The sequence below is a fragment of the Camellia sinensis genome, chromosome 11 (genome assembly GCF_055761805.1).
Source record: "Camellia sinensis isolate YWXY chromosome 11, ASM5576180v1, whole genome shotgun sequence".
NCBI classification, from domain to species: domain Eukaryota; kingdom Viridiplantae; phylum Streptophyta; class Magnoliopsida; order Ericales; family Theaceae; genus Camellia; species Camellia sinensis.
In genome coordinates, this window is record NC_138971.1 from 58,568,751 (window position 1) to 58,596,197 (window position 27,447).

Below are 27,447 nucleotides of genomic sequence, written 5' to 3' on the forward strand. Positions count from 1 at the left end.
GCAACTTAAATCTATAATCCAACAGTTACACCAAATAGATTAACAACTTCTGATTAAAGTCATAATCTATAATCTGTTAAGTTATAGTCTATAAGTTGTTTTAACAACTACACCAAACGGGGCCATTGTCTTTGCTTACACTAACAGCTGAATAATTCAAGGCATCGCGTCCATTGGTTAGCTAGTAAGTCCAATAGGTTATCACTAGGAAATGTTCAAGGCCGAAAGCTACCTATCCCGACACAAGATATTTTCAATTTATAATCTATCAACAAATTTTGCATATTGTTGCATTTTCATTGTCATCAAATTCCATTCATGTGGGGCATTGTAAGAAATGGTTTTGGAAAAAATAGTTTTTTCGAAAACTTTGGTCTATTTTTTAAGTGGGACCCATGCGCCAAAGTCGGCTGGTCTATGTGGAAATGCGTTCCTTGCCACGTAACGGTTCACATCGTATATTTGGTTGCTCAAAACCATTATCGAGTTAATAAGAAATCAATGCCAAAATGCGCTCCATGAAAATGATGTTTTAGTCAAGTTTTCATAAGGGATGGAGAAAAGGCTTGTTCCACATTGCTTGAGCGGGCAAACTTGGTGTCGGTTTATAAGCCTTGAGTTTGCATCTTGGGGAAGGCCCCAAGGGGTACCCAAGTTTTGTAGAGGGGGAGGTTATAGGAAAAGTGGGCCTTGATCCATTGGACCCAAAAGCTACCACGGCCGCCCGGACCGAACCGGACCGGGCTTAGGCGTGAGTATGAGTGCAAGGTGTGAGGTTGGGTTAGACTTGTGTAGTCTAATGCTTATCTTTTGGGGCAAAAAATATTTGAATTTTATTTTTCTAAAATTAAATTCTTGCCGTTTGGAATTTGAATTTTGGCTTGAAATTCAAATAAATTTCGAAATGATCTCAACGTTTTTGAACGTTGGCAATTTAGTCCAATGCACATTTCCCTCCAATCCAAATAGTTGGTTGCCACGTAACGATTCACATCGTATATTTGGCTGCTCAAAACCATTATCGAGTGAATAAGAAATCAATGCCAAAATGCGCTCCATGAATATGATGTTTTAGTCAAGTTTTCATAAGGGATGGAGAAAGGGCTTGTTCCACATTGCTTGAGCGGGCAAACTTGGTGTCGGTTTATAAGCCTTGAGTTTGCATCTTGGGGAGGGCCCCAAGGGGTACCCAAGTTTTGTAGAGGGGGAGGTTATGGGAAAAGTGGGCCTTGATCCATTGGACCCAAAAGCTACTATGGCCGCCCGGACCGGACCGGACCGGGCTTGGGCGTGAGTATGAGTGCAAGGTGTGAGGTTAGGTTAGGCTTGTATAGTCTAATTCTTATCTTTTGGGACAAAAAATATTTGAATTTTATTTTTCTAAAATTAAATTATTGCCGTTTGGAATTTGAATTTTGGCTTGAAATTCAAATAAATTTCGAAATGATCTCAACGTTTTTGAACGTTGGCAATTTAGTCCAATGCACATTTCCCTCCAACCCAAACAGGTTCATTACTTGTTCAAATCCAACCTGACCAGGTTTTTTACCTATTCAAATCTGTCGCGAACAGGTTCTTTTCCTATTCAACTCTGTCCTGAATAGCCACCAAGTCTCCTCTAAATAAACAAGTCATCCATTTGGTTTTTCATTCAATTTTCGTTCTTTCTTCTAATTTTGCTTCTTGCATTTTGTTACATAAATTTTCTATAAGAAAGAGTATAAATACAAAGTGTGTTTGCTAGACATTTAGTTTGTAGTGCTGCTACTAATTGTCGTCAATCATTTTATCCTAGGAGATAGACGTTCACATTCTGAAAGCATCACTAAAAAAAATTAAGGTTTTAGAGACAAAATTATTTTTTTGGGACCAAACATTTTTATTACGAAAAGTGTCGTCATTATGTTAGCAATGAAAATTGGATATTAGTGATGAATTATTATCTTTTTGGGACCAAATTTTTTATTTCAAAAAATAAACCATTTTAAGACCAAATTATTTTGTCCATAAAAGTGTATTTATTAGTGACATTTCCAAAATTTTGTTACTAAATGTCTTATTTTTTACTTTTCGAGACGACATTTTAGCGACTATCCTCACGACGATAGAAGTTGGTCTCTAAATGTCTTTTGCAAGAAAATTTTCACTTTTAAAGACTTAAAAATTTAGTTTCTAAAATTCTTATATGTTGTAGTACACCATGGAGAGAACGAATCTGTCTTAAAGAAACAATGTTGAACACTAGACTTGATTGAATTTCCAAGAAAGTAATACTGTAAGTAGATTGTTTATTTATTTATTTATTTTCCTCAGATTTTGTTTTGTTTTTGTAACAAAACTAAGAATATGTTTTGTTTATTTTTATTGTTTGTATTCTATGTCAATTTTAGTCATCAAACTGAATCTCTTGTTTCTTAATTTATTCTTCAAATATAATGAAATTTAGCTAACATGTGTTACAATAAATTATAATTTAGTAATCAAAACAAAACAATATCTAAGACTTTATAATCAAATAAACATTTGTCGATAACTAGGACTTCCACTTTATTTGCTCATCCCTCCTTCAAACACTGGCGCCGTCGCCATGCCAATGCCATAGTTCTGTCTCTGCAAATTCCCTTTCCATCCTAAACAATTCAAAAGAACCATCACAAAACAACACATTATATATAAATAGTTCATACATATAAATATATTTGTACACATATCAATGCAACTAGTAGGAAAATTATAATTTTCATTGAACGAATTTCACCAACTTTTTCAAATTTTTTTTTTTTCTTTTATATGGATTTACATAACAAACCACACATGTGGATGCAGGATTCGCTATATACATTAAATAGTGCGATCCACAATTGTTTTTTACAGGAAAATGGTTTGTAAACACAAAATTTATACACAAAACACATTCAGAATGATGTCAATGGTGTTTGTGTAACTATGTGGATAATAGTAGATGTTTTGATTAGAAATGAAAAGATCTAAGAATCTGAGCTATATCATTCTGTATGAATATCATGTAGAAAAATTTTGTATGTACATCATTTCACTTGTCTAGATATGATAATTTTATGTACAAATTACATTTGATTTTTGAATCAACGTAGGAAGCGAAAAAAAAATAAAAAATAAAAAATAAATAAAAAAGTATGAAATCTTGACAAAAAATTATTTGTTCCAAAATCTCCGAAGATTATTTGTCCCAAAATCTCCATTTCCAATAAAATTGAAATTGCACGATGTCATGACAGGATTGGCAAAATATAGAAATGTTAGAAGATGATTGTGCAACTAAAAGTGTATTACTAATAAGGAACAAAAATTTCGAAACAAAGTATTGTATCAAGTATTACTACGCGTGCATCTATATATTAGAAGTGATAAGTGTGCATATGATCATTTTGTTTTAAAAAAATAAGATTGTCAACTATATTTTTAAATTGAAAATCTAAAAATTGAAATTAATTCAAAAAAATAATAAGTTCAGATATTTGAAAAAAAAACAAAAAAACAAAAACAAACAAAAAGAAATCCTGAATTTAGGGCATGATTGTCCTTTCATTTGTTTTATTTTTTTTTTTTTCTGTTTTGCTTTTTGATCAACAAATAAGAAGATTTATTAGATAGAAAGAAAAGATACAATGAGATGATTGAGAAAATTTAGAGTATGACTGCCCATGTAACTAGTATAGGAATTTTTTGGGAAAACCTAAAAAATGAGATATCAACACCAACTCAAACCTTTACATATATAATAGTATACATAGATATAGATAAATAAATAAATAATTGTACAGATATAGAATGGAAGGAGAGAAATGGATACCTTTGTTCAAGTCGAATCCACGGTTTGTGAGCTCACGATACTCTTGACACAAGGCGCATTGCTCGCAAAAGCAATGAACTAAACAATCACCACAAGGGCTTTCTTGCAACATGTATTGGTTCCTCAACTTTTTACGATAAGTACAAGAGTAGCAACATGCACAACCAGTCACAGCCGCTATTAGTGCGTATATTGCTCCGCTAGCACCACAAGCTAACACCAACCACAAAACAAATTTTTAACATCAAATTTCATATATAAACCTATGATATGAATCACTATAGGTTGTATATGGGTGAATTTAGCCATATCAAAACGAGTTAAACATTAAAATAATTCAACATAAAGCCGTTTATCTAATAAATGATTTTAAACGGATTAAATTGAATTTGATATGAATTAAACAAATTGATTTGATCAATTAGTTTATTTATTGAACATGTTTTTTGAGTAAACGGTCTAGTGGAGATTGTGTAGCAGTGATGGATTGTGGTGAGGGTAGTATAGGGGTGATGGGGTGGTGGTGGCCGTCAAAATCAATTAACCCAAGCTTGCCTACTAAACAGACAAGTTAGGTTGAATTGGGTGTAATATAGGTAAAAAAAAACAAAATTAATCCAATAATACTACAATAAATTAAGATTTTAGAGACAAAATTACTTTTTAAGAACGAAATATTTTTATTGTGAAATGTATCATTTTTATATTTTTAAAGATTAAATTAGACATTTAATGATGAATTATTATTCTTTTTGGACTAAAATTTTTATTTCAAAAAATAAATCATTTTGGAACTAAATTATTTTGTCTCTAAATGTAAAATTATTAGTACATTTTTTAAAATTTGTTACTAAAAGTTTTATATATGTATATATATTTTGGATGACCCTTTAACAGCTATTTATAACGAAAGGAATTAATACCCAAATATTTTTTACAATAATTTTTTAATTTTGGAGATAAAAATGTTTAATCTCAAAAAAAAATTGTTTATTATAGTGTGAACTCCTTTTAAATAGATGGTGAAAGTTGTGGTAGTGTGATGACGGATCTATTCGATGGTTCTAAATAACAGTATTGAGACACATATCAGTATCAAATGTAATATAATAATATCGAATAAATTAAATGATATGTATTGAAAATTGAAAGATTTGATGGTGAAATTTTAAAAATCATTCACAATTCCTTAAAGTTAATGATTCACAAATTTTCCTCTGTTAAACTTAATTTGTCACATTTTAATTAATATTTTGAAATCCTCTTATCCTTTTTGGTGATGTGCAGCTGAGTTTCGCCGTGTGTCCACAACGGTGGTAAAACAAAGCACGTGGCATCAACAACTGGCTATAAAAACACAGCCCCAAACCACCTTAATTATCTATAGAACCGCTGGTTTCCATAAGGACACGTGCGGCTATAAAGTAATAAAATTTGGGCAAACTTCAATTGAATTACGTGTGATTTATCTTTTTAATATTTAAAAATAATCAAATAAATTTTTTTATGATTTTAAGACTAGAATGTACTGTTAATATTCCGTCTAATTTAACAGTAAATGTAAAACACGTAGCATAGATAAAAGGGTTATATGTTCAGCTTTAAATCTTTATAGGATAAATGGCACATGAAATAAAGCATAGGAGGTTAAAATGCATTGTCTTTCGGGATAATGAAAACACATGAATATTTTAGTATTTTTTATTAAATTGTTAGCAAATCTAATGGTGCACATTAATTTACAAAGCATAAGAGGGTTATATGATCATTTTTAAATATTAAGAGATAAACTGCACATAACTCAAACCATAGGTGTAAATTGAAATTTTTCCATAAATTTTTCAGGTCGATTTGCTTAAAACTGGTTTGTTTATATATTATGGACCGGTTGGTGGTATGAATCGCCCGTTCCACCTGCGATTTTCCTTCATACTATTAAACGGGTCTATAACTGGATCGACAAGATTTTTTTTTTACATATAAACCGGTTCAACGGCTAATTTTTTTTAATCAACAAAAATTAATTATTAGTTGTTAGATTATCACATTTGACAATTAGTCTCCACCTTCACCAGGTGATTGTCCTTTTAATTCAACTCTCCTAGCCTTAGGAAAGCTATAGTACCCAACTAGAACTGGCTGAGTTTTAGAACTATTTTGAATGTTAATGGTGGTGTGATAGTAATGAATGGTTTAATCGTGTGAAATTAAAAGGTTCACACTTTTAGGATAAGCTTCCTAACTCAATGATTCACTATTAGTTTCTACAACTTACTGGTTGCTCCTTCGTCAACAATCTCTGCTATTTGTCCGAAAGTAAAGCATGGACACCAGCACGTTATACAACCTGTCAAAAAAAATAAAAAAAATGTATTTTTAGATTAACAAACAAAACTATTAAAGATAGTTCTAAATTTTGAATCCAATACAAGTTTAATTTGATCAAATGAGATATACTCACAGTTGGGAAGATCATCGAAGCAGCCACAGAGGCCTGTGGACCAAGGACCCTCTTGCTGGGTTCGGGGCTGAGCTCGAAATGGGGGATTGTTGGAGCTTAGTGGTGCTGGAGGACCTGAGTATTTCTGATCATAAGTTGAGTTTGAGGAATACATGGTTCAGCAATGGAAATCAGATAGTTTCAAAAAGGCAAAGAAGGTTTCTTTTGGACAAGTAGAATAATTGCTGCTTTCTAAGATATCAGGTAATAACAAGTTATTTATCGTATATATAGAGAGGGGGCTTTGGATAAAAAAGAACGTTGACAAGTCTAGTGCCAACTTTGATTTTTTCTCTAAAATTGCTTTTTTGAAACATTCAAAACAAAGAAGTGGTTGATTTGGTTTGAGGTAAGTCGCAAATGTTTATTAGCTCAATCTAAAGGTAATTTGATGTTTGACCTCTGCTCAAGCTCATGAATAAGTATGAATAAAGGTTAATTATATTTTTGTTATCGATATTTTAAATTGTCTTAATTTGATGTCTTATGTATGAAAATATTTTAATTAATTCTTAATGTTTAAATTGTGTCAATTTGTCTCCAAATGTGTAAAAAGTATTTTGATTTAGCCTTCTAATCTAATTCTATTAATAGAGGCAATTTAAATATTGATGATCTAAATTGAAACATTTTTTTATATGTCGAGGACTAAATGGACACAATTTAAACAATGGTACCAAATTGAAAAAAATTTATACATTGGGGACCAATTTTGTGTTAATTGCATTTTTAGTTCCTAAAAATGGAGCCCGTTATGAGTTTTAGCTTGATAATCTAAATCATTCATTTTGTACGACCTTTCATGTATATCAATCACAACAAAAAGTAGAATGATCCGATAATCATAACTTGTTTAATTATCACATTTGTCACAAAAACAAAAAAACAAAACAAAACAAAAATGAAAAAGAAAAGAAAAAAGAATGGTCTAATTTCAAAAACAGACTTGTTGTCTATTATTTTAGACACATGCGATAAATTAAACAAGTTACAATTATCGAATCATTTTAATTTTTTTATGTGGATGATACATCATGTGGCTCATTGTGGACATTTCACTTCAAAATAAAATATCATTGAAGATGAATTTATTTACCATAATGATATTGTCACATTATTCTTGTCAAGTTTTATGTAAGAATAAAAATTTTCTATACACGAAGGACCTTTTCATTTTTTTTTATAATAACCGAATGTCCGAACCGACTTAGGCATACAAATACATTTATGATAAAATTCTAGGACAATGAGGTTGTTTGGTGTGGATTATAAGAGGTGATTATAGTTTATTTTAATTTGAAAATCTATGTCAAACTGTTTGATGCAACTTCTGCTTACAATTTTTTAGAGAGAAATAGTTTATATAAACTGAAAAATGATTATTTAAAAGCTATGGAAGGGTTGTTTTTTGATTTTTACTTTATGATTGTCAGTTTTTAACTTACAATAAATTACACCAAATAATACCAATATTCTTGGCTCATAGGGTTTTTGTTCAACAAATACCACTCTATTTAGTTAATAGTTTTTAAAAATAATTTTTAAATTTTATTTTTTATTTTTCTCCTTTAATGAAATTTTTAAATGTTTTAATTAATTATTTTTATAAATTCACTTAATTTAGATACACTTAAAAATAAAATAATTGTGTATTTAAAAACAATCAATAACTACAAAAAATTAAAAAGAAAAACAAAAATACAAAAATTCAATATATTTTCATGTTTTTAAGAAAAATCGTAAATATTTTTACTTTTTAGTTGCATTTAAATGCATCCAAAAATTTATCAAATAATTAAATAAAAATGATTAAAATATGAAAAAATAAAACACAAAAAACAAAAAAAAAAAATAGATTTGTTTAGTTTTGAGCTTTCAAAAATAAGTTTTAAATTTTCAATTCATATTTTTTTTAGTAAATTTTTTTAGATCTAATTAATATGGAACACTTAAAAGCTAAAATATTTGTTAATTTTAAAAAAATAAGTATAAAAAATAATACAAAAGTGTACTAAAGTTTTAATTTTCTATATTTAATGAATTTTTAAAATATTTTTCACAAATTTTGTATTTCTTTTTTAAAAAAAATGTAATATTTGATCGATTACATATTAATCATTATTCGATTGAGTGGTCTGAAGTTATCGTGAAGCAAAATTTGTCTAAATGAATCTTAAAAGTAAAAAGAAAATTAATTTATTAAAATATTAAAAAAAAAAGTTTTAGTTTAATGTCTCTGATATTATGATTTTATAAGATAAAAGACATATAACATTTTCATAGTAGTTGGGGTTCCTCAACATTTTCATAAACAAATTTCAGTACACAAAAATTTTGGCACAAAAAAATTACAAGACAAATAAATTTGTCTTTACAAAAAATTGTAGCTCTCCAAAAAGAAATTTCACAGAGAAATTCCAACTCGTCATAGAAAAATTTGAATTTCTCTATGACGAGTTGAAATATCCTTATGACAAGCTGAAATTTCTTTAATAATATTATTGATGGACTTTAATTAATAAGAAAAAACAAATCAAAAATTATTTTTGAAAATTCAAAATCAATAAAAATCAAAACCCTTTTCATTTTTTTTTTTCATATTTTATTTATATTTATATTTTTTAGATGTACTTAATTTATGTATATTTTAAAAACTATAATATTTATGGAAAAATCTACTAAAAATCTACTAAATTTGTATAACTTTTTGTATTTAATAACTTTTTTACAAATATTTTATTTTGAGGTACATTGAAATTAAATATATTTACAAAAATAAAAAATTAATTATATTATTAAAAAAAAAGTTTACCAGAAAGATAAATATTAAAATTAAAAAGTTAAAATAATAGTATTAAAAACTCAAGCCAAGGTAGTCTTTCGAGTTGACACGCACCGCACCGTGTAATAAGATGACAGGAAAGTTTCGACACGCATTCCGAAATATGAAAATGATATATTTTGGATACAACACTTCTTGATGATAATGATGTTATTGTCATATGTTTAAAAACTGTCATTCAACGATGGAAATTTAGTCCGGCTTGATTAGGTCTCTTCCACGTCGAATCGTCTGAGTTCTTATTAAAATTCAAATCGGATTGCAGGTCGAAAAATTAAATCTAAGCACAGGAATAATCGAGTCTTGGACGGGTCAGGTCGAAATTTTTTTTTTTTTTTTTTTTTACCAAAAAATTATTTTTTTCTATTAAAAATGATGATGGGCCTTGGGTGGACTCGGACTTAGGTCGGGTTCCAAGGCCGGGACAGGTTTCAAAATGACTGTCCAAGCCCATGGTCCTAGGCTAGACTCGAGCCCGAGCCCACCTCACGCCGAGGGCAGGTTTCGGATTGCGGACCATTTTTACTCCCCCACTTAGAGGTTATATGCATCCTATCCTAAATTGAAGTTATTTTTATCACAAAATTTTATAACATCAACTATAAGTATATAATCCCATTATAAATAGACGTAATAAAAATATGTCGTAATTAAGGCTTGGTTTGGCATAACCTAAAAAAATTAAAAAGTCAAAAAGTCACTATACTATTTAAGTCACATCATTTTATTTAAATCACATCACCTCTCTAACACATCACATCAAACCCAACTCAAACTCAACCCATATAAGCCAATAAGTCAAAAAGTATACTTTTTTAGAACATCCCAAACCAACCCTAAGTCATAAATTTTTGTAATATGAATCACAAAATATTGAATATTTTATTATGCTAATTTGTGATAAGTTTCCTTATTTTGTAATCAATGTTACCAAATTTTATAATAAAATTAAACTAATTTGTATAAAATGCATATGGTATGCACTTCTAAGGGTGCACACTATAAGTTTTTCTTCGACGATACATATCTTTTGACAATGTGTATTATATATAAGTTACAATATTTATAATGTTAATTATCATAAATATTAAATTAAATTATTTTCAATTATAATTAAAATAACATAATAAGTTATAACTAAATATCACATAAAAATAGACTTTTTGAGTATAATCAAAATAAATAATAACCAAAATCACAATAAATTACTACAATAAATCATAACCAAATCATGATTGTGGCTATTGATGAAACTCCACAATGATTGTGGCTAATAATAATCACAATAAATTACAACCCCATCCTATCTAAACAAAATAATAATTACATCCCCATCTTTTTTAATTGTTGATGTTGCTGCTACTCGTTATGCAACTTCTGAACTATCACCTTTTCATTCCTCTGTGTGTTTCCTTAATTTCTTCATGCTTTCATTTTTTCAAAATAGGTAATTTGCATAATTTCAGGTTTCAAATAAATGTATCAACCCCACTACAGACCCTCAGTGACTTCTGACCCCCAGTGACATGGTAGCTGATGTGTAAACACAGTTGAAAAAAAAAAAACAAAACAAAACAAAACAAAAACAAAATCTGGAAAAAGCGGGAACCAAACCTGTCTCCACCATCTTCCCTCGTCTATCCTCACCTCTCGCCGCCATCCTCCTCCTCCACCATAGCTCTCCGTCGTCGACGACGGCCATAGCTCGCCGGGAACTCTGGTTGTCCCTATTTGTCCCTTTTACAAACCTGTATCTCTGTTCGTCGCTCTCATCTATCCTCAATCTTCGTCGCTCTCATCAATCTGGTTGTCCTCTGTCCATCAATTTGGTTGTCCTCTGTTTGTCTTCCTCTTCCGCTGTGTCTCTGTCTCGCATGTAATCTGGATCGGTGGTTTATGAGGTAAAAAATCAATTTCATATGACTAATCCAGCTTGAGTTCTCTTTCAGTTATATGCTAATTCTGAAATCTGAATAGTGAAATGAGTAAATGAGTTCTCTTTCAGTTATATGCTAATTCTGAAATCTGAAATCTGAATAGTAAAATGACTAATCTGAAATCTGAACTCTGGAGTTTGTCTATATGCTAATTCTCATGTATAGAGTTCTCTTTCAGTTTAAAATCAGTAAATGAGTATATATATGGAACTTCCCTAATCTGAAATTTGTCATTTTGGTCCTATGAAATCTGAAATATATATGAGTAATCTGAAATATGAGTAATTGTTATATAATATGAAATATGAAATTTGGGCAGTGTTATATAATCTGTAATCTGAAATATAAGTAATTTGTAGCTATTTGGGCAGTGTTATATAATCTGTAATCTATCATTTTGTAATCTATAATCTGTAATCTGAAAGGATGAGTAATTTGTTATTTTGTGAAGTTTAGTTCCATATATATATATATATATATATAAGTAATGTGAAATATGAAATTTGGTTCACAGTGATCATTCTAAATGGAGTTTATATAAAATCTGAAATATGAAGTTTAGTTCCATAATTGTTATATAATGATATCAATATTTTTGTTTGGGCATTGTTAGGGAACTGATATTTGTTTAATTGTTATTTCAATATGCAAAGTGGAAGAATGGAGGTTGATTCAAATGTTGGTGAGAATCCTTTAATAAATGAGGGCGAAGACGTTGAAGAACCTCAAAAGGGTATGTGTTTTAGCTCAAGGGAAGAGGCGTACACATTTTATGGCAAATATGCTAAGCATGTTGGATTTTCTATAGCTCATAGAGCACAACATTTTGGAGATGATGGGCAATTGCTAAACTTTGCAATTGAATGTTCTCGAGCGGAGCAAAGAAAAAAGAAATCAGAAGTCAACCCTCTGAAGCCATGTTTGTCCACAAAAATTGGTTGCACAACAAGGGTACGAGGTAGTGTACAAAAGGATGGGAGATATAAACTAACCACAGTTAACCTTGAGCATAATCATGATTTGATTCCGACCGACTCACGTCATTTTGCAATGAATAAGAAAATTCTTACTCCTGTGAAGAGAAGATTAGAAATTAATAATCAAGCAGGGATTGAGGTGTCTAGAACTTTCATTAAATGGTTACTGAAGCGGGGGGATACGAGTCATTGACATTTGACAAGCGAGATGCAAGAAATTACATTGAGAGAGCTAAAAGGTTGAGGCTTGGGAAAGGTGATGTCGAATCACTTCAAAGTTATTTTATGAGGATGCAAGCACATAGTGAGAGATTCTTTTATGTGATTTATGTTGATGAGGAGTTTCGCGTTAGAAACTTGTTTTGGGCTGATGCAAGGAGTCGGGCGACTTATGAAGCATTTGGAGATGTCGTTTCATTTGACACAACTTATTTGACGAACAAATATGACATGCTATTTGCTCCATTTGTCGGAGTTAATCACCATGGACAGTCCATTTTGCTTGGTTGTGGATTGTTGTCTAGTGAAGACACTAACACATTTGTTTGGCTATTCAAGTCATGGTTAAGTTGCATGTCAAATCATCCGCCAAAAGCTGTCATAACTGATTCGCGTAGAGCTATGCAAAATGCTATAGAAATTGTGTTTCCACAAGCTCGACATCGGTGGTGCTTATGGCATATCATTAAGAAAACTCCGGAGAAGTTGAAAGGATATGCTCAATATGAAGCCATAAAGTTGGCTATGCAAAATGCAGTTTATGACTGTTTGATAAGAGCTAAATTTGAGAGTAAATGGGAAGAGATGCTTGCAACATTCAATCTTTATGATAATGAGTGGTTGGGGGTACTATATAATGAGCGGCATCGATGGGTACCTGTCTATGTTAAAGACATTTTTTGGGTTGGCATGTCAACTACACAACGAAGTCAAAGTATGAATGCGTTTTTTGATGGATATGTAAATCCAAAAACTACATTGAAGCAATTCGTTGAACAATATGATAATGCCTTGAGAAATAAGGTAGAGAAAGAGAAGAAAGTAGACTTCAAGTCTCGACACAAATTGTTTGATTGCCTAACTATATATGTTTTGAGAAGCAATTTCAGCAAGCCTACACCAATGCAAAATTCAAAGAAGTTCAAGGAGAGTTGAAGAGATTAGTTTACTATCAGACAGTGATTGTGAAAGATGAGGGATCAATTTCTACATGTAATGTCCAAGAAGCGATGGTAGTTTGTGAGAAGATGAAGCATGTGGACTTTGTTGTCTATTTTAATTCAACTGAATGTGAAGTTCAATGCATGTGTTGGTTGTTTGAGTTTAGAGGCATTATGTGTGCTCACTCACTCTCTGTGCTTGTCAGAAGATGCATAAATGAGGTGCCAAGTAAATACATTTTTCCCCGGTGGAGAAAAGATGTGGATAGAGAATACGCATGCATCAAAACCACATACACCGGCTTTGGGAATGATTTCAATGCAAGTTCTTATGAGAGGATGAACAGAAAATTGATTGCCATTATGCAACTTGCTAGTAACTCTGAAAACAAAACTAGAATTATAGGCCTTGGGTTGGATGAAATCAAGGAGAGTGTCATAAAAGAAGAATCCAGTGATGGGAGTAATTTTCCATGTTCCACAAAAAGTCTGATTCACACCGATTCTACACAAGGAGGTACTAGTAGGAAGGTGATTAGTCCTTTGGTTGCTCGGCGAAGAGGTCATCCAGTTACGAAACGAAAGGTTGCCAAAGTATATCAAATTGTTAATCGGTTCAAGGCAACGGCAAAAAAACAAACAAAAGCGAAGGTAAAATGTGTATTCAATTTTTTTTTTTACAAACTCTATTCAAGTATGTAAAAGCAATTCATAAATTTCAATCTTTAATTATTCTTCAAAACATACAGGTTGCTAAGTTGCTTCGATTTGAAGCTGAAGCTCAAGCTCAAGCTAAAGCTAACGCTACTGCATATACACCATATTATCCTTATATGGTTGGCACACAAAATAGTATGTATGTACCGGTACATGTTCGAAAGAGGCCTTCATGTACTTTTACAAAGTGTATTTAAAAGAGGACTTCATGTACTTTTACAAAGTGTATTATTCTAACATGTACTTTTTGCAATGAATTGTCACAGGTGACCCATGGTACTGGAGGCACGTCTCTTACTCTATCGGGCTTCATAAGTGGCACGCAGGGAAGTTTGATGAGTGCTCCAACTCAGATTTATGGTTCTGCATCTCTAACCCCATCAGTTTCTCATGCATGCACACCGGGAAGCTTGGATATTACAGACTTGTTTGACTAGTTTCTATGTATTCCAACTATCTGTTTTTTATATTGGAAATTATGTAGTCTATTAATCTGAGTTTCAAACTTTATTTTTGAGATTGTAGCTTATGTTACAACTTTGTTATTGAGATTCAGCATATGGATTTGTAAAACATGTGGTGTACTAATTATTAATGAAGTTATGTTATTATTATTATTTGTTATGTAATGAAGATGTTGCAATATTTAGTAATGAACAATGTTTATTTAGCAGTTCTCTATATTGAACAATGTTTATTGAACAGTTTTCATGTATTCAACCATGTGTATTCAATAGTTTCTCTGTAATGAACAATGTATATTCAATAGTTTCCCTGTATTTAACAATGTATATTCAATGGTTTCCCTGTATTCAACAATGTATATTAAATAGTTTCGTTGTATTCAACCATATATATTCAATAGTTTACCTGTATTCAACAATAGTTACCTCGTATTCAACAGTTTCCTGTATTTAACAATGTCGATTCAATGAGTATTGAAGAAAGTGTACAAGTTTGAACAAGTCATTTTCCATTCCACTCACCACAAAAGAGGTACAATAATTAGGTTTCAATACACAACAAAACATAACTTCCTCGAAAACATCACAAAAGTATTCAGTCTACTTGAACTTGTACATTGACATCTACTTCTACTTCTAACTTACATATATGTATATATATGTTATTACATATTCATAAGTTTAAAGGCACCAATTACAAGCAACACAGACAATATATATATCAACTTTTGCATCTTTGCGTTCTGAATTCGAAGTTGTTCCGTTATCTCTATTTGTTGTTCGGTCATAGCTCGAAGTTGTTTGGTCATAACTTGTTCGTCGACAGTTGGCACTTTGTCTCTTGGAATTTGATAACCTCTATATTCTGGATTCGTAGGTAAACACCATCCGATAAAACCACAATCATTACAAGAGTAGAATAACTTGTTTTTGTTTCGATCGATCTCAGAAATTCAAATGGTGGCCTTTTTATTACATGTACGACAACTTCTGTTGACGTATGTCAACCGATCTGAGCTACTGCCGCTGACACTTGAACTTGACATCTGAAAAAAGGGACAAATAGCAAGTTATGAAGGGTAATAAACTATTGTAGTAAGTTAAGTAAAGTTAATAAATTAAGTTACTCTTGTTGGTTGCATTTATTTGAAAAAGGACAAATAGCAATACTGGTTTGATGTTAAGTTAATAAGCAACACTGGTTTGATGTTAAGTTAATAAGCAACACTGGTTTGATGTTAAAGTCAAAAAGGGACAAATAGCAACACTAATTTGATGTTAAGTTATTTACAATCTCATCAATTGGAAAAATAGCTTTTTAGCTTTTGCAATGAAGATTATTGATTACTGGTTTGTGTGATTGTAGGAGTCCTGAGTTTCTTTAGCAGGAGGGGCATACAGCATTTGCCACAAAGGAGGAGGCAGATAAAGAGGTATTGAATTTTGAATTTTGGTAAACTAGGGTCTCTAGATTTTATATGTGGAATAGTTGTGTATTTTATATATATTCTTTGACAGTATAATGGATTTTTTTCTTTCTTTCTATCTGTTTGTCTGGTCATCCAGAGTTTCAATCAGGATAAGGACTTACCTTATATTAGTTTATTCAGATTAGGTTTTAATGTATTTACATTAGAGATGGCTTCTGTTTTAGTTCATCTCTGGAAAACATTTTCTCTGATTTTTGATATAACTATTAGCTAATACACTCAATTTAGATCTTGATACTTCTCATCCTACATCTTTCACTAGAGCTCAGTGTGCTAACTGTCCAGGGCATTTGTCTTGTTCTGCTTTTGTTCCAGCCTAAAGCTGTTGTGTGTGTGTGTGTGTGTTTTTTTTTTTTTTTTGGTTGCCTTGGATCGTAGAATCCCCTAAATGGTCACACTTCTAAACATTCTTTTTTGATCTTGATAATGGTGGAAACAGTTAGCGGTGTTCATACATGGACATTGACACTATTTTAAGAACTTGTGAGACATTATGAAGGAAAAATGCTATTAAATGCAATCTTTAAGACATTAGATTAGTCAAGGCTTGGGTTTGTTGTACTAGACTAATTGAACTACTTGCCAAGCATCATTTCCTTTTTTGTTTTCATGTGTCAATCTTACTTTTTAAAAAAAAAGAAAAGAAAGGGATTTGCATAAAAAATCTGGACACATTAGTCTTCAAAATGATCAAGTAAAACCTGTTTCATTTTAGAAGATAGATAGATAGATAGATAGATAGATAGACAGATACAGGTTTTCATAATATACCTTTTCGTTTAATGGGAAAACCTGTTTCATAGATACAGGTTTCATAGATACAGGTTTTCTTCTATACTCCCATTAACCACAATTTCGTAATTCGTCTTCGTTTTAGAAGATAGATAGATAGATAGATAGATAGATAGATACAGGTTTTCATAATTTCAAATGAAAAGGTGAAACAGGTTTTCATAATTTCATAGAGTTTCAATTGCTACAGGTTAATGGAACGGGTTTTCATAATTTCAAAAGAAAAGGTTTATGGCAACATTTCATTGGAACGGGTTTTTCAGGTTTATGAATAGGTTTTCATAATTTCAAATCAAGGATAGTAGCTTTTTCAGGTCTTCATAATTTTAACATTTCGTTGAGGAATTTCATCGAACAGGTTTATGGCAATATAAGACTCCAAATGAAAAGGCCACAATTCCCAAATGAAAAGACCAAATTCAAGTCCCAAATCAAAATGCCAAACTTTAATTTTTCAATTCCTTTATCAGATTGTCAAAACTACTAAATCCAAACATCCGGGAAATTTACGCAGATATACACAGATATATATATATATATACGCAGATATACATAGAGAGAGTCGGGGCTTCATAGATAGATAGAGATATATATATATATACAGATATATATATATATATATACGCAGATATACCTGTCGGATGAGAGGGATGACAGGGAAAGAGACACAGAGAGAGTCGGGGGTTCAACAAAGAGACAGTCGGGAAATTTACCTCTTAATCGTCCTTCGTCGGATGAGAGGGAAAGAAAGACAGAGAGATTCGCGAGTGAAGGGAATGAGCTGTCGGTGTCGGAGTGAAGGAAATGAGTGGTCGCCGGTGTCGGAGTGGGGGTCAGTAGCTGTTACCGTTTGAGCGAAGACATACATATTTGAGGGGGGGAGATTTCAAAATGAAATGTGAACATGTGTTTGGGTCTTATAGTCACATGACAATCACGTGACGTGCCACCTCAGCTAGGGGTCACTGGGGGTCGGAAAAACTGGAGGTGCGAAGCATTTTTCTAAATATATAACTGTCTGATCAAAAAAATAAATATATAACTGACTTTGGTTTGTTAACTTTTGACTACATTCCACTATTCAGGTTTCATCAAAATACAAAAATTTGAATTTTCCTGAACACGTCATTGGGAAAAGTTGGTACATTTGACATTCTTCTTTTATCAGCCTTAAAATATATTGGGCAAATTACAAACACCCCCTCGAGATTTGGTGAAAATACAGATTCTCCCCTGAGGTTTAAGAAATTACATTCCGCCCCCTGAGATTTATATTTTCATTACAAATTGCCTCCTGAGGTTTTTATTTTCATACAGATTCCCCCCTAATTTTTCCTAATTTTTTATGAAAATTTGACCCTCAGAGGACAATTTGTAATTTTTCAAACCTCATGGGAGAATTTATATTTTTACCAAATCTCGAGGGGGGTGTTTGTAATTTGCCCAAATATATTTGAATAAAATTATTTGATTTGGTATTATGTCAATTCAATATTCACTAAGAGAAGGAGATAAAAGTCTCAACCTTTCCCTCTTGTTGGAGAGAATAGTATTGTGCAAATATTATATTTGTCCTACACCATTTGCAAGTTATTAATGTGAAAAAGTAGATAAGATCATTCACTTCTCTAGTAAACGGTTTGATCATTCATTTTTTTTTTGTGTAATGGATTCGAATTGATCTTTACAAAAACATTCAAATGAATTGCAATGAATATAAAGAAATTATGGACTTAACTCTCATTCCAGAGTTGAACTTATTTTTAGATCTTAGTTGAATGCTTATTTTCAAGAATGATTATAAAATATATGTCTTTAAAAAGATATGTACCATGCATAAGTTATGACATTTATATTATTAATTTTATAATTAATTCTTTTCAGTAATAACTAAAAAAAATAATAAAGTATAACCAACTACCTAAGGTATAATAATTAAAAAAATCTTTTAAGTTATAACTAAAATAAATTACATAATAAGTCATAATCAATACAATAATGAATTACAATTTTAATAAAATACCACAAACGCTATGATTGGAGTATATAATAACAAAAGTGTGCACTCTAAAATTTCTCTAATTTTCAAATGTGTAACCAGAAGATATTATTCATATATAATATATATCATTTTACATGATTAATATATATATATATATAAGAAGCTCTTTTTTTCCTATGGCTTGTCATTTCTTTTGCTATTTTGCCCTTTAGTTGGTTGGTGAAATAATTTGAGTGGTGGCATTTTAGAAATTATGTAAGACATTTTGGTTGCTTTGGTTGGGAATGTTTGTTTTGGGTTGCCTATTTTGCCCTTAGCTTATTTGGGAGTTTCCTATTTTGCCCTTTTATTTTGTATAATTTACTAATAATGTAACAATTTGAATTAATGTTTTCTTACAAATATGCAAACATTCTGATCAAATGTAAAACATAAATATTTTATCTTTTAAAAATTACAAATACACCTATAATGTTTATTTAAAATATGAATTAGTCCTCTAATAATACAAATTACAACTATCGTTTGTTATAAATTTTAATTTAACCCAATAATCAGAAGAAAAAATACATAAATAACTACTCTCCTACGCAATAATAAATTAACAAAATTGTTCATTGAAAAATATTTCTCATATTATTAAAAACTGTTAATTGACCTAATACTTTAGTTATTAACAAAATGGTTAACTGAAAGATATTTTTCATGTCATTAAAAATTGTTAATTGACTTAAGGATTTATTTATTAATAAAATCGATAATTTGTTATGCGGTATGATTTATTTATTAATAAAATTGTTCATTTGTATATATATGTATTATCTTCTACTTCTTTATTAGTTCTTTTTTTTTTTTTTTTTTAAGATGGGGAATTATCCTATCACTTTTATACTAAAATGTATACTTTATTTTGTTTATCTTTAGGTCTTCACAGTTAGTCTTATTGAAAAAGAAAATAATATAATTATGTTAAAACGATAGGACTTATTATTTTTTTTTCTTCTAATTGTTATTATTTATAATACAGTTTATATAATTCTATCATAAATCTAATAATTTATTCTCTTTAATTTCATAAAATAATATTCTTATTTTAAAAAATTATTAAAATACAAAACTTAAATATACTGTAATTGTAACAATCCAGATTTTTAGTTATTCTGTAGAATTTATATTAATATTATTTAATCTCAGTTCGAAAAATATATAATTTATTATATATTAGTATGCTTAATTTTTTAAAATAATATAATTATTAAAAGTTTAGGGGTCAAAATATAAATAATAATAATATAGATAATATAAATAATAATAATAATGGGTGTGGTACTAACATAAATAATTAATTTTCTATTGATATATGATAAAGTGTAATTTAATTAAGAATTAATTTATTTATATAATTATATTAAAATATTAAGTCAAATTATAATTATTTTAAATATTTATTTAGAATAAGATTGAATCTATGAAATTATTATCAAAATATGTGGGATGAATTGGGGCTGACCACGTGTTGGCGAGAGAAGGTTTTAACCCCCCCCCCCATAAATAGGGAGGCATAATGGAAGTTGCAAGGGTTTTTGGTAGTGAAAAGGAAGAGGAAAGTCTTAAAGTCTATGTGAGTTATATTATATCTTGAGTCATCAAAAAGTATTTTACGTATGTTTTGACTTACCAAAATCTGTTTTACACAAGTTATGTTTTATTAGTATTTTAATAAAAGTTATGTTTTATAAAGGTTTCAGTTACGTGGTTTTATTTCTGAACCCTATTTGCTTAAAAGGAAACCCATTGATATATCTGTTTATATTTTAAAGAATGTTTAATTATGACCTTATATACAATTATGTTTTCATGTCTTGGGGGACTTAAATAATCACTGGCCTCTGTTTGACCACTTTGTAGTCCTTTGTTTGTCATGGATCCATTGACCTCTATTCTGTGCGGAGCAAAGTGCTGTGCGGAGCTAAGTGCTACACTATTGTGGGAGCCACCTCTAGAATCCGTATGAGCCACCTCTTGAATCCGTATCTCTGTTCTGTGCGGAACTAAGTGCTACACTATTGTGAGAACCACCTCTAGAATCCGTACGAGCCACCTCTTGAATCTGTACCTCTGTTCTGACTGTCACTTCTGTGACCTCTGTTCTGTTCTGTTCTGTTCAGTACCATGGTTATGGCTATATATTTACATAATTTCTATATTTCAATTTCTGCCACTTAAATGATTTATTTACCAAACTAAGTTATGTAAATGTTTTGACCTAACTAACTATCCATGGTTATTTCGTGTCTCTTATACTCTTGGTATAATATTTCTCATTCTGCCATGTACTTATAGCTGTTTACCAATTTTCAGGAAACAGTGCAAGTCAGAAATAGCTTTTGGAAAGTCTTAGATGCGGGACTGTGGATTAGACACACACAACACTTTTATTGATATTTTTTCTATGTAAATATCGGCCTTTGTGGTCAGTATAATTTTGTAATAAAAATAGAAGCTCCAATGATTATTTTGGTACCCTTATTTAAATATTTCTTCCGCTCGCGTTTATTTATTTGTTCAAGAATTGGCCGTAGGTAATTTCAGTTACTGGCCATCATGATATTTAACTCTTGGGTACGGGGAGCGGGTCGTGACAAGTGGTATCAGAGCAATGGTTTATAAAAAAAAAAAACAAAAACAAAAACAAAAAAAAACCCATCAATGGAGCATAGGACACATGCACATTTAAGAAGTAGGATAGCGGGTAATTAGTCCCTAAATATTATATTTTGTTAGTCGATTTAATTATATTATAATTTTATATGATTATATATATAATAATTTTTTTTTTTTAGTGTGCCTAATTTGTGAAGGATATTAGATATAATTTATATTTCTTATAGTAAAAGAAGAATAAGAAAAGAAGGATGTCGGGCTCAAGTACCTATCAAAATTATAATATAATTAAATACATATAATTTTCAGTTCAGCATTTGGAAAAAAAAAATATTTTGATTCTTTTAAAAGTGGGTTCAAATTTTAAATATATTAATTTTGAAACTATTTTTCATCAGTAGAAAGTTCACGGATAAAAGAATGGAAGTTCATCTCAAATTCCTTCAAATCTTACATATGATTCTGTCATTTCATTTTCAGTCACTTGTTTAATTGTGATCTATTTTATTTTATTTTATTACAAAACCAATGAAAAGTTTTTAAAGTCACAAATTGTTTCTCATTTTGGCCCAAACATTTTTGACAACTAGATAGTGAGTTGTTTCTCGTAAAGTTTTTTTTTTTTTTGATGTACTATTTTCTATCAGATTAATCATCTAATATATATTTATCAAAGTGCGCAGCGGATAGCTTACATATGACAAATTTCGAGAACGAAATTTTAAAAGGAGGGAAGATTGTAATAATCTAAATTTTTAATTATTCTGTAGAATTTATATTAATCTTATTTAATCTTAATTCGGAAAATATATAATTTATTATATATTATTATGCGTAATTTTATAAAATAATATAGTTATTAAAAGTTTAAGTGTCAAAATATAAATAATAATAATAATAATAATAATAATAATAATAATAATAATGGGTGTGATACTAAAATAAATAATTAATTTTTTATTGATATATGATAAAGTGTAGTTTAGTTAAGAATTAATTAATTTATATAATTATATTAAAATATTGAGCCAAAGTGTAATTATTTTAAATATTTATTTAATATAAGATTGAATCTATCAAATTATTATCAAAATCGGTGGGATGAGTTGGGACTGGCCACGTGTTGGCGAGAGAAGGTTTTACCTCCCTATAAATAGGGAGGCTTTGATTCACCTAGAAGGAAGAAAGGAAAAAGAAAGAAAGGAGAGCGAAAGGAAGGAAAGGAAGGAAGAAAAAAAAATGGAAGTTGTAAGAGTTTTTGATAGTGGAAATGAATGGTAAGGTATTAAAATTAAGGTGAGTTATATTATATTTTGAGTCACTAAAAAGTATTTTACGTATGTTTTGACTTACTAAAATCTATTTTACATAAGTTATGTTTTATTAATATATTAATAAAGGTTATGTTTTATAAAGGTTTCAGTTACGTGGTTTTATTTCTGAACCCTATTTACTTAAAAGGAGACCCATGGATATGTCTGTTTATACTTTAAAGAATATTTAATTATGACCTTATATACAATTACGTTTTGTAAGTACTACCATGGGAGTCTCATGCCTTGGGGACTTAAATAACTCCTGGTCTTTATTTGACCACTTTGTGGTCCTCTATTTGTTATGGATCCATTGATCTCTGTTCTGTGCGGAGCTAAGTGCTACACTATTTTGGAAGCCACCTCTAGAATCCGTACGAGCCACCTCTTGAATCTATACCTCTGTTCTGTGCGGAACAAAGTGCTACACTATTGTGGGAGCTACTTCTAGAATCCGTACGAGCCACTTTTTGAATCCATACCTCTGTTCTGACTCTGTGACCTCTGTTCTGTTCTGTTCAGTATCGTGATTATGGCTATATATTTACATAATTTCTGTATTTCAGTTTCTGCCACTTAAATGATTTATTTACCAAACTAAGTTATGTAAATGTTTTGACCTAACTAACTATTCATGGTTATTTCGTGTCTCTTATACTCTTGGTATAATATTTTTCAGTCTGCCATGTGCTTATAGCTGTTTACAAATTTTCAAAAAACAATGCAAGTCAGAAATAGCTTTTGAAAAGTCTTAGATGCGGGACTGCGGATTAGACACACACATCACTTTTATTGATATTTTTTCTATGTAAATATCGACCTTTTTAGTTAGTATAATTTTGTAATAAAAATAGAAGTTCTAATGATTATTTTGATACCTTCATTTAAATATTTCTTCTACTCGTGTTTATTTATTTATTCAAAAATTGACCGTGAATAATTTCAATCACTGACCATCACGTAATACTAGCTATGCCTTGCATGGACCTTTGTAACTAATATATATCTATAACCTATATAAAAAGTGTGTAACTATGGTACTCCTTCTTGGTATAACGTTCTTGCCTACTTGCTTTCCTAATGTTTTTCCTGCTTGGATTCCAACGTTATACAAGAGGACAAATACACCGATTTAGTTGAATCTAACGATTCAACTACCAAATATGCCCCTGTTATAAAACTGAATACCAATTGCATTCAGCTACTTTTTTAGGTGTCAAGTTTTCCTTGCATCGTCTGCATCTCTCATGCTCTGTTGTTTGAACGGTTTATGTGTCTTCCCATTGTCCTTCCAAGTGGTTTGAGTAAGAGATTACATGGCCTCAACAGATAGCCTAGTCAACTAGAATCCTCCACGCTTGCCTGCTACAAAAGCTTTCATCACATAAAGAATATGCAACATACTTTTACCGCATAAATCTCCATCTCAACTCATGCTCCTCCGTGCTCACCAGTCAATTTCCCCACTTCTGGCCTTCACAAATATTGGTACGAGTATTACTCAGCTGATTAATGGATCGATGATGAAATTGAATGAGTGTATGGAGGGGATTGAGAGACTTACATATTTATATGGGTGGAGAATAGAGGTCATCCTGATGAGTCGATTTTTCTTTCATTTTCAGCACCACCGAGGTCTCGATTGTTGAACTCCAAGATCCATGTATTATCGACAACCAAGGGAGCAACTATTTGAGATCTTTGAAAATATTGATTCCAGACAAACCAAAGGTTAGAGATGGAGAAAGTTAAGATAGAGAATTTGTAATATGTGAGAGATTTGTAATATGTGAGAGATAGTGATTAGAGAGAGAAAGTAATAGACTCTTTGACGTCTCAAAAAGTCTTCAAGTGACCTGAGTGAGATAAGAGAGAGTTGTGCACAATTATGATTTCAGATAATGGGGCGAGTTGTGTACCATTATGATCTGGATGGATGAATAGGTACATAATGTAGAGATGTTTATTTATTTATTTATTTATGGTATTATATATATCAATAGGTATATAAACTTGTTGACTAACATATATATTATAACATTATTATTTTAAAATTATGACTCTACTCATTATACAAATTATAAATAGTTAAAACTTTTAAAATTATGTTATGTCATCTATGGTATACTAATTGATATACCAATTGATACATATAATATTATTTTTATTTTTGTATAAATCTTCTTTTTTGCAATTGAGCTCCCATTACAACTATTTACTGTTCTAATTTGACTCTTCAGAGTATGAATATAGACTGAGTTTGTGACATGTTGATATCGATTTTAAGATTATCATAGCAGAATACACAAAAGCAAATATTATGGAATAGATTTTAATGAACAAAGTCTAAAATTAAACATGAGATTCTATCCAATGTTTGTGTTTTTTTTATTTTTTTGTTTGTTTGTTTATTTTGTAATAGTAGTAGTTTATTTTTTCATTTTGTCTTGCGGTTCACTATGTTCGTTGTCAATCAATTATGGTTTCCAAATTGTATCATTCTTCAAAAAGGGTCTTTCCCATAGTTATTTATCTGATTATTAAAGTCTTTTTTTTACATCTACATGTCCTCTTTGATGGATGTTATGTTCAAATGTTTATCTGTCAGTTATGAGCAAGTAACCAGTATAAACCATTTATAATAAACAATTAATTTTTTTATACAAATACAAATTTCAAAAAAAAAAAAAAAAAAAAGCTAGACAAATTTTTTTACCAACAATGAAAAAAAATGAATCATCATATTCCACTCACTAATTTGGGTAATGTTATGAAAACAAGCTATTGTATGGAGTGATAAAATAAACATATTTTTTTGTTAAACTTATGTTATAAGATATGTACCGTTTGGACAAGATCGCATTGAAAAAAAAAAGAAGCTATTGCTACAATATTTATCCAATACGTGGATGAATTATTTTTCTATTCTGAAATAAATAGAGTGCTTTTCTCTATATTTTGTCAATTTGGTTGTCGAAAATAATTTTTTTTCAATTCACTTTTCAAATTCATAAATCAAACACAATTTTAAAAAATATTTATATTGAAACTGTAACACAATCCCCACACACGAAGCACGTGAGGGCCAACTAGTATATATAAAAAAAGGAACAAGAGACTTGCATTGGCATTGGCATGGGCATGGGCAAATACGGTTAACCCACATTGTAGGACTACACCTCCAAGCCATACCTAAAAATGTCCGGAGAAAATGAAGGCCATAAAATATACATACAAGTTGGTTTTTATTCTACGAAACCATCCACTTTCTTTTCCATTTCTGAGGTACTTTGTACCAAGTGCCACTCTAACCCAACTTATGTAAGAATGAATCCAGATCATCGGCAGTGCGTAACTGACACTACTAAAAACCGGATCTTTTGCAACGGTCTCAAATGTTGCAAAAGGTCTACATACCGTCGTAAAAGACTTTTTGCGACGGAGTAGCAACAGAAAATGGGGGGTGGCGGAAGGGGGTCTGACAAAAGGTATTTGCAATGATTACAAACCGTCATTTTCTTATAACGACGGCAAATCAATGGTTTTTGTGACGATTTAACTTGACACAAAAAAGTAAGAAAAACATCACTTTTACCGATGGTTTAGGATGTCGTCACCAAAAAAAATTTTAGAGACGATAGTTGACGTCGCGAAAAGTATTATTAGCAACGGTCTAAAACATCACAAAAAATAGAATTAAATTAATAATGTATTCGTGACAGTTTAAACCGTCACTAACGAATTGAACTAAAATACATATGCGACAGGTAAACCCGTCGCTAATAAAACACAAGGTAATGATGATTACATTAGCAATGGTTTATTACTATTACAAAAAAATTGTTTTCATAAAATAAATAAATATATTATTAATTCATTTCATGTACAAATTATTAATACTTTCTAAAATAAAATATATCCACATCCATATTCACATTCACATTCACAAAATCATATATATGAATAATATATATATATATATATAGTCTCTCAATTTTACTTTCAATGATGTGGATAAAAAAATAAAGTTTAAGACAGAAATAGAGGAGTATGGGTATATCTCACATGAGCCATAACTATGTCATTAGGAGTAAAGTTGGAGAACCTCAAGTACAGGTAGGGCCGCAAATAAATCGAACTGTTCATGAACAAACTCGGCTCGACTCGGCTCATTAAGGGCTCAGCTCGACTTGGTTCATTTAGTAAATGAGTCAAACTCAAGCTCAAATATTAGACTCGTTGAATAAATGAGCCGAGCTCGAGCTTGCATAAGCTCGGCTCTTTTATCTTTATTTAAATTATATAATTATTATATTATTTATATATTAAATAATATAAAAATAGTATAAATACATTATTTATATATTAAATAATATAAATAATATTTAAAAAAAATTTATCGAGCCGAACTGAGTCGAGCTCGAGTTGCATTAATATTAACGAGTCAAGCCGAGCTCGAGCCTAGTTTCTTATTGAGTCGAGCTCGAGCTCAATAAACGAGCTCAATAAGTAAATGAGCCAAACTCGAACTTAACAAAGCTTGGTTCGGCTCAGTTCGTTTGCGGCCCTAATTACATGGAGGAATCAAATTTTCTTACTTTAATACAACTTGAATTGACTTAAAATGACATTTTTGTAATAAATTTAAACATATATATATATATATATATAACATAACAATAAAATGAAATTATTTTAAGGCACTACAAAATGCACTACAGACAATATGCTATATAGAGGATCTAAATTTATGTACA

The 27,447-nt window shown here is 30.4% G+C and overlaps 2 protein-coding genes across 2 annotated transcripts; one reads left to right on the forward strand and one right to left on the reverse strand.

The window, feature by feature from the left end:
- Positions 1-2,407: 2,407 nt before the first annotated feature.
- Positions 2,408-6,759, reverse strand: LOC114283601 (protein PLANT CADMIUM RESISTANCE 2). The gene is made up of 4 exons (XM_028226458.2): positions 6,294-6,759; positions 6,108-6,179; positions 3,833-4,045; positions 2,408-2,630 (listed from the first exon to the last, which is right to left on the reverse strand). Exons 1-4 carry the CDS (start codon positions 6,445-6,447, stop codon positions 2,548-2,550), a joined length of 522 nt encoding a protein of 173 aa, XP_028082259.1. The 5' UTR covers positions 6,448-6,759; the 3' UTR covers positions 2,408-2,547.
- A 5,488-nt stretch (positions 6,760-12,247) lies between these two features.
- On the forward strand, positions 12,248-14,402 carry LOC114288112 (protein FAR-RED IMPAIRED RESPONSE 1-like). Its single transcript, XM_082895058.1, has 4 exons — positions 12,248-13,111; positions 13,198-13,899; positions 13,998-14,114; positions 14,232-14,402. Exons 1-4 carry the CDS (start codon positions 12,248-12,250, stop codon positions 14,400-14,402), a joined length of 1,854 nt encoding a protein of 617 aa, XP_082751184.1.
- Positions 14,403-27,447: the final 13,045 nt, after the last annotated feature.

What these genes read in the sequence shown, in the direction of transcription:
- LOC114283601 (XM_028226458.2), bottom strand. Translation starts at nt 6,447, where the DNA reads ATGTATTCCTCAAACTCAACTTATGATCAGAAATACTCAGGTCCTCCA. An exon ending in CTTCGATGATCTTCCCAACT is followed by an intron (nt 6,180 to 6,293) that starts GTGAGTATATCT and finishes TTTTTTTGACAG; the next exon opens with GTTGTATAACGTGCTGGTGT. An exon ending in TGGATTCGACTTGAACAAAG is followed by an intron (nt 2,631 to 3,832) that starts GTATCCATTTCT and finishes TGAATTGTTTAG; the next exon opens with GATGGAAAGGGAATTTGCAG.
- LOC114288112 (XM_082895058.1), top strand. Translation starts at nt 12,248, where the DNA reads ATGGTTACTGAAGCGGGGGGATACGAGTCATTGACATTTGACAAGCGA. An exon ending in ATAATGCCTTGAGAAATAAG is followed by an intron (nt 13,112 to 13,197) that starts GTAGAGAAAGAG and finishes AAGCAATTTCAG; the next exon opens with CAAGCCTACACCAATGCAAA. An exon ending in AAAATAGTATGTATGTACCG is followed by an intron (nt 14,115 to 14,231) that starts GTACATGTTCGA and finishes GAATTGTCACAG; the next exon opens with GTGACCCATGGTACTGGAGG.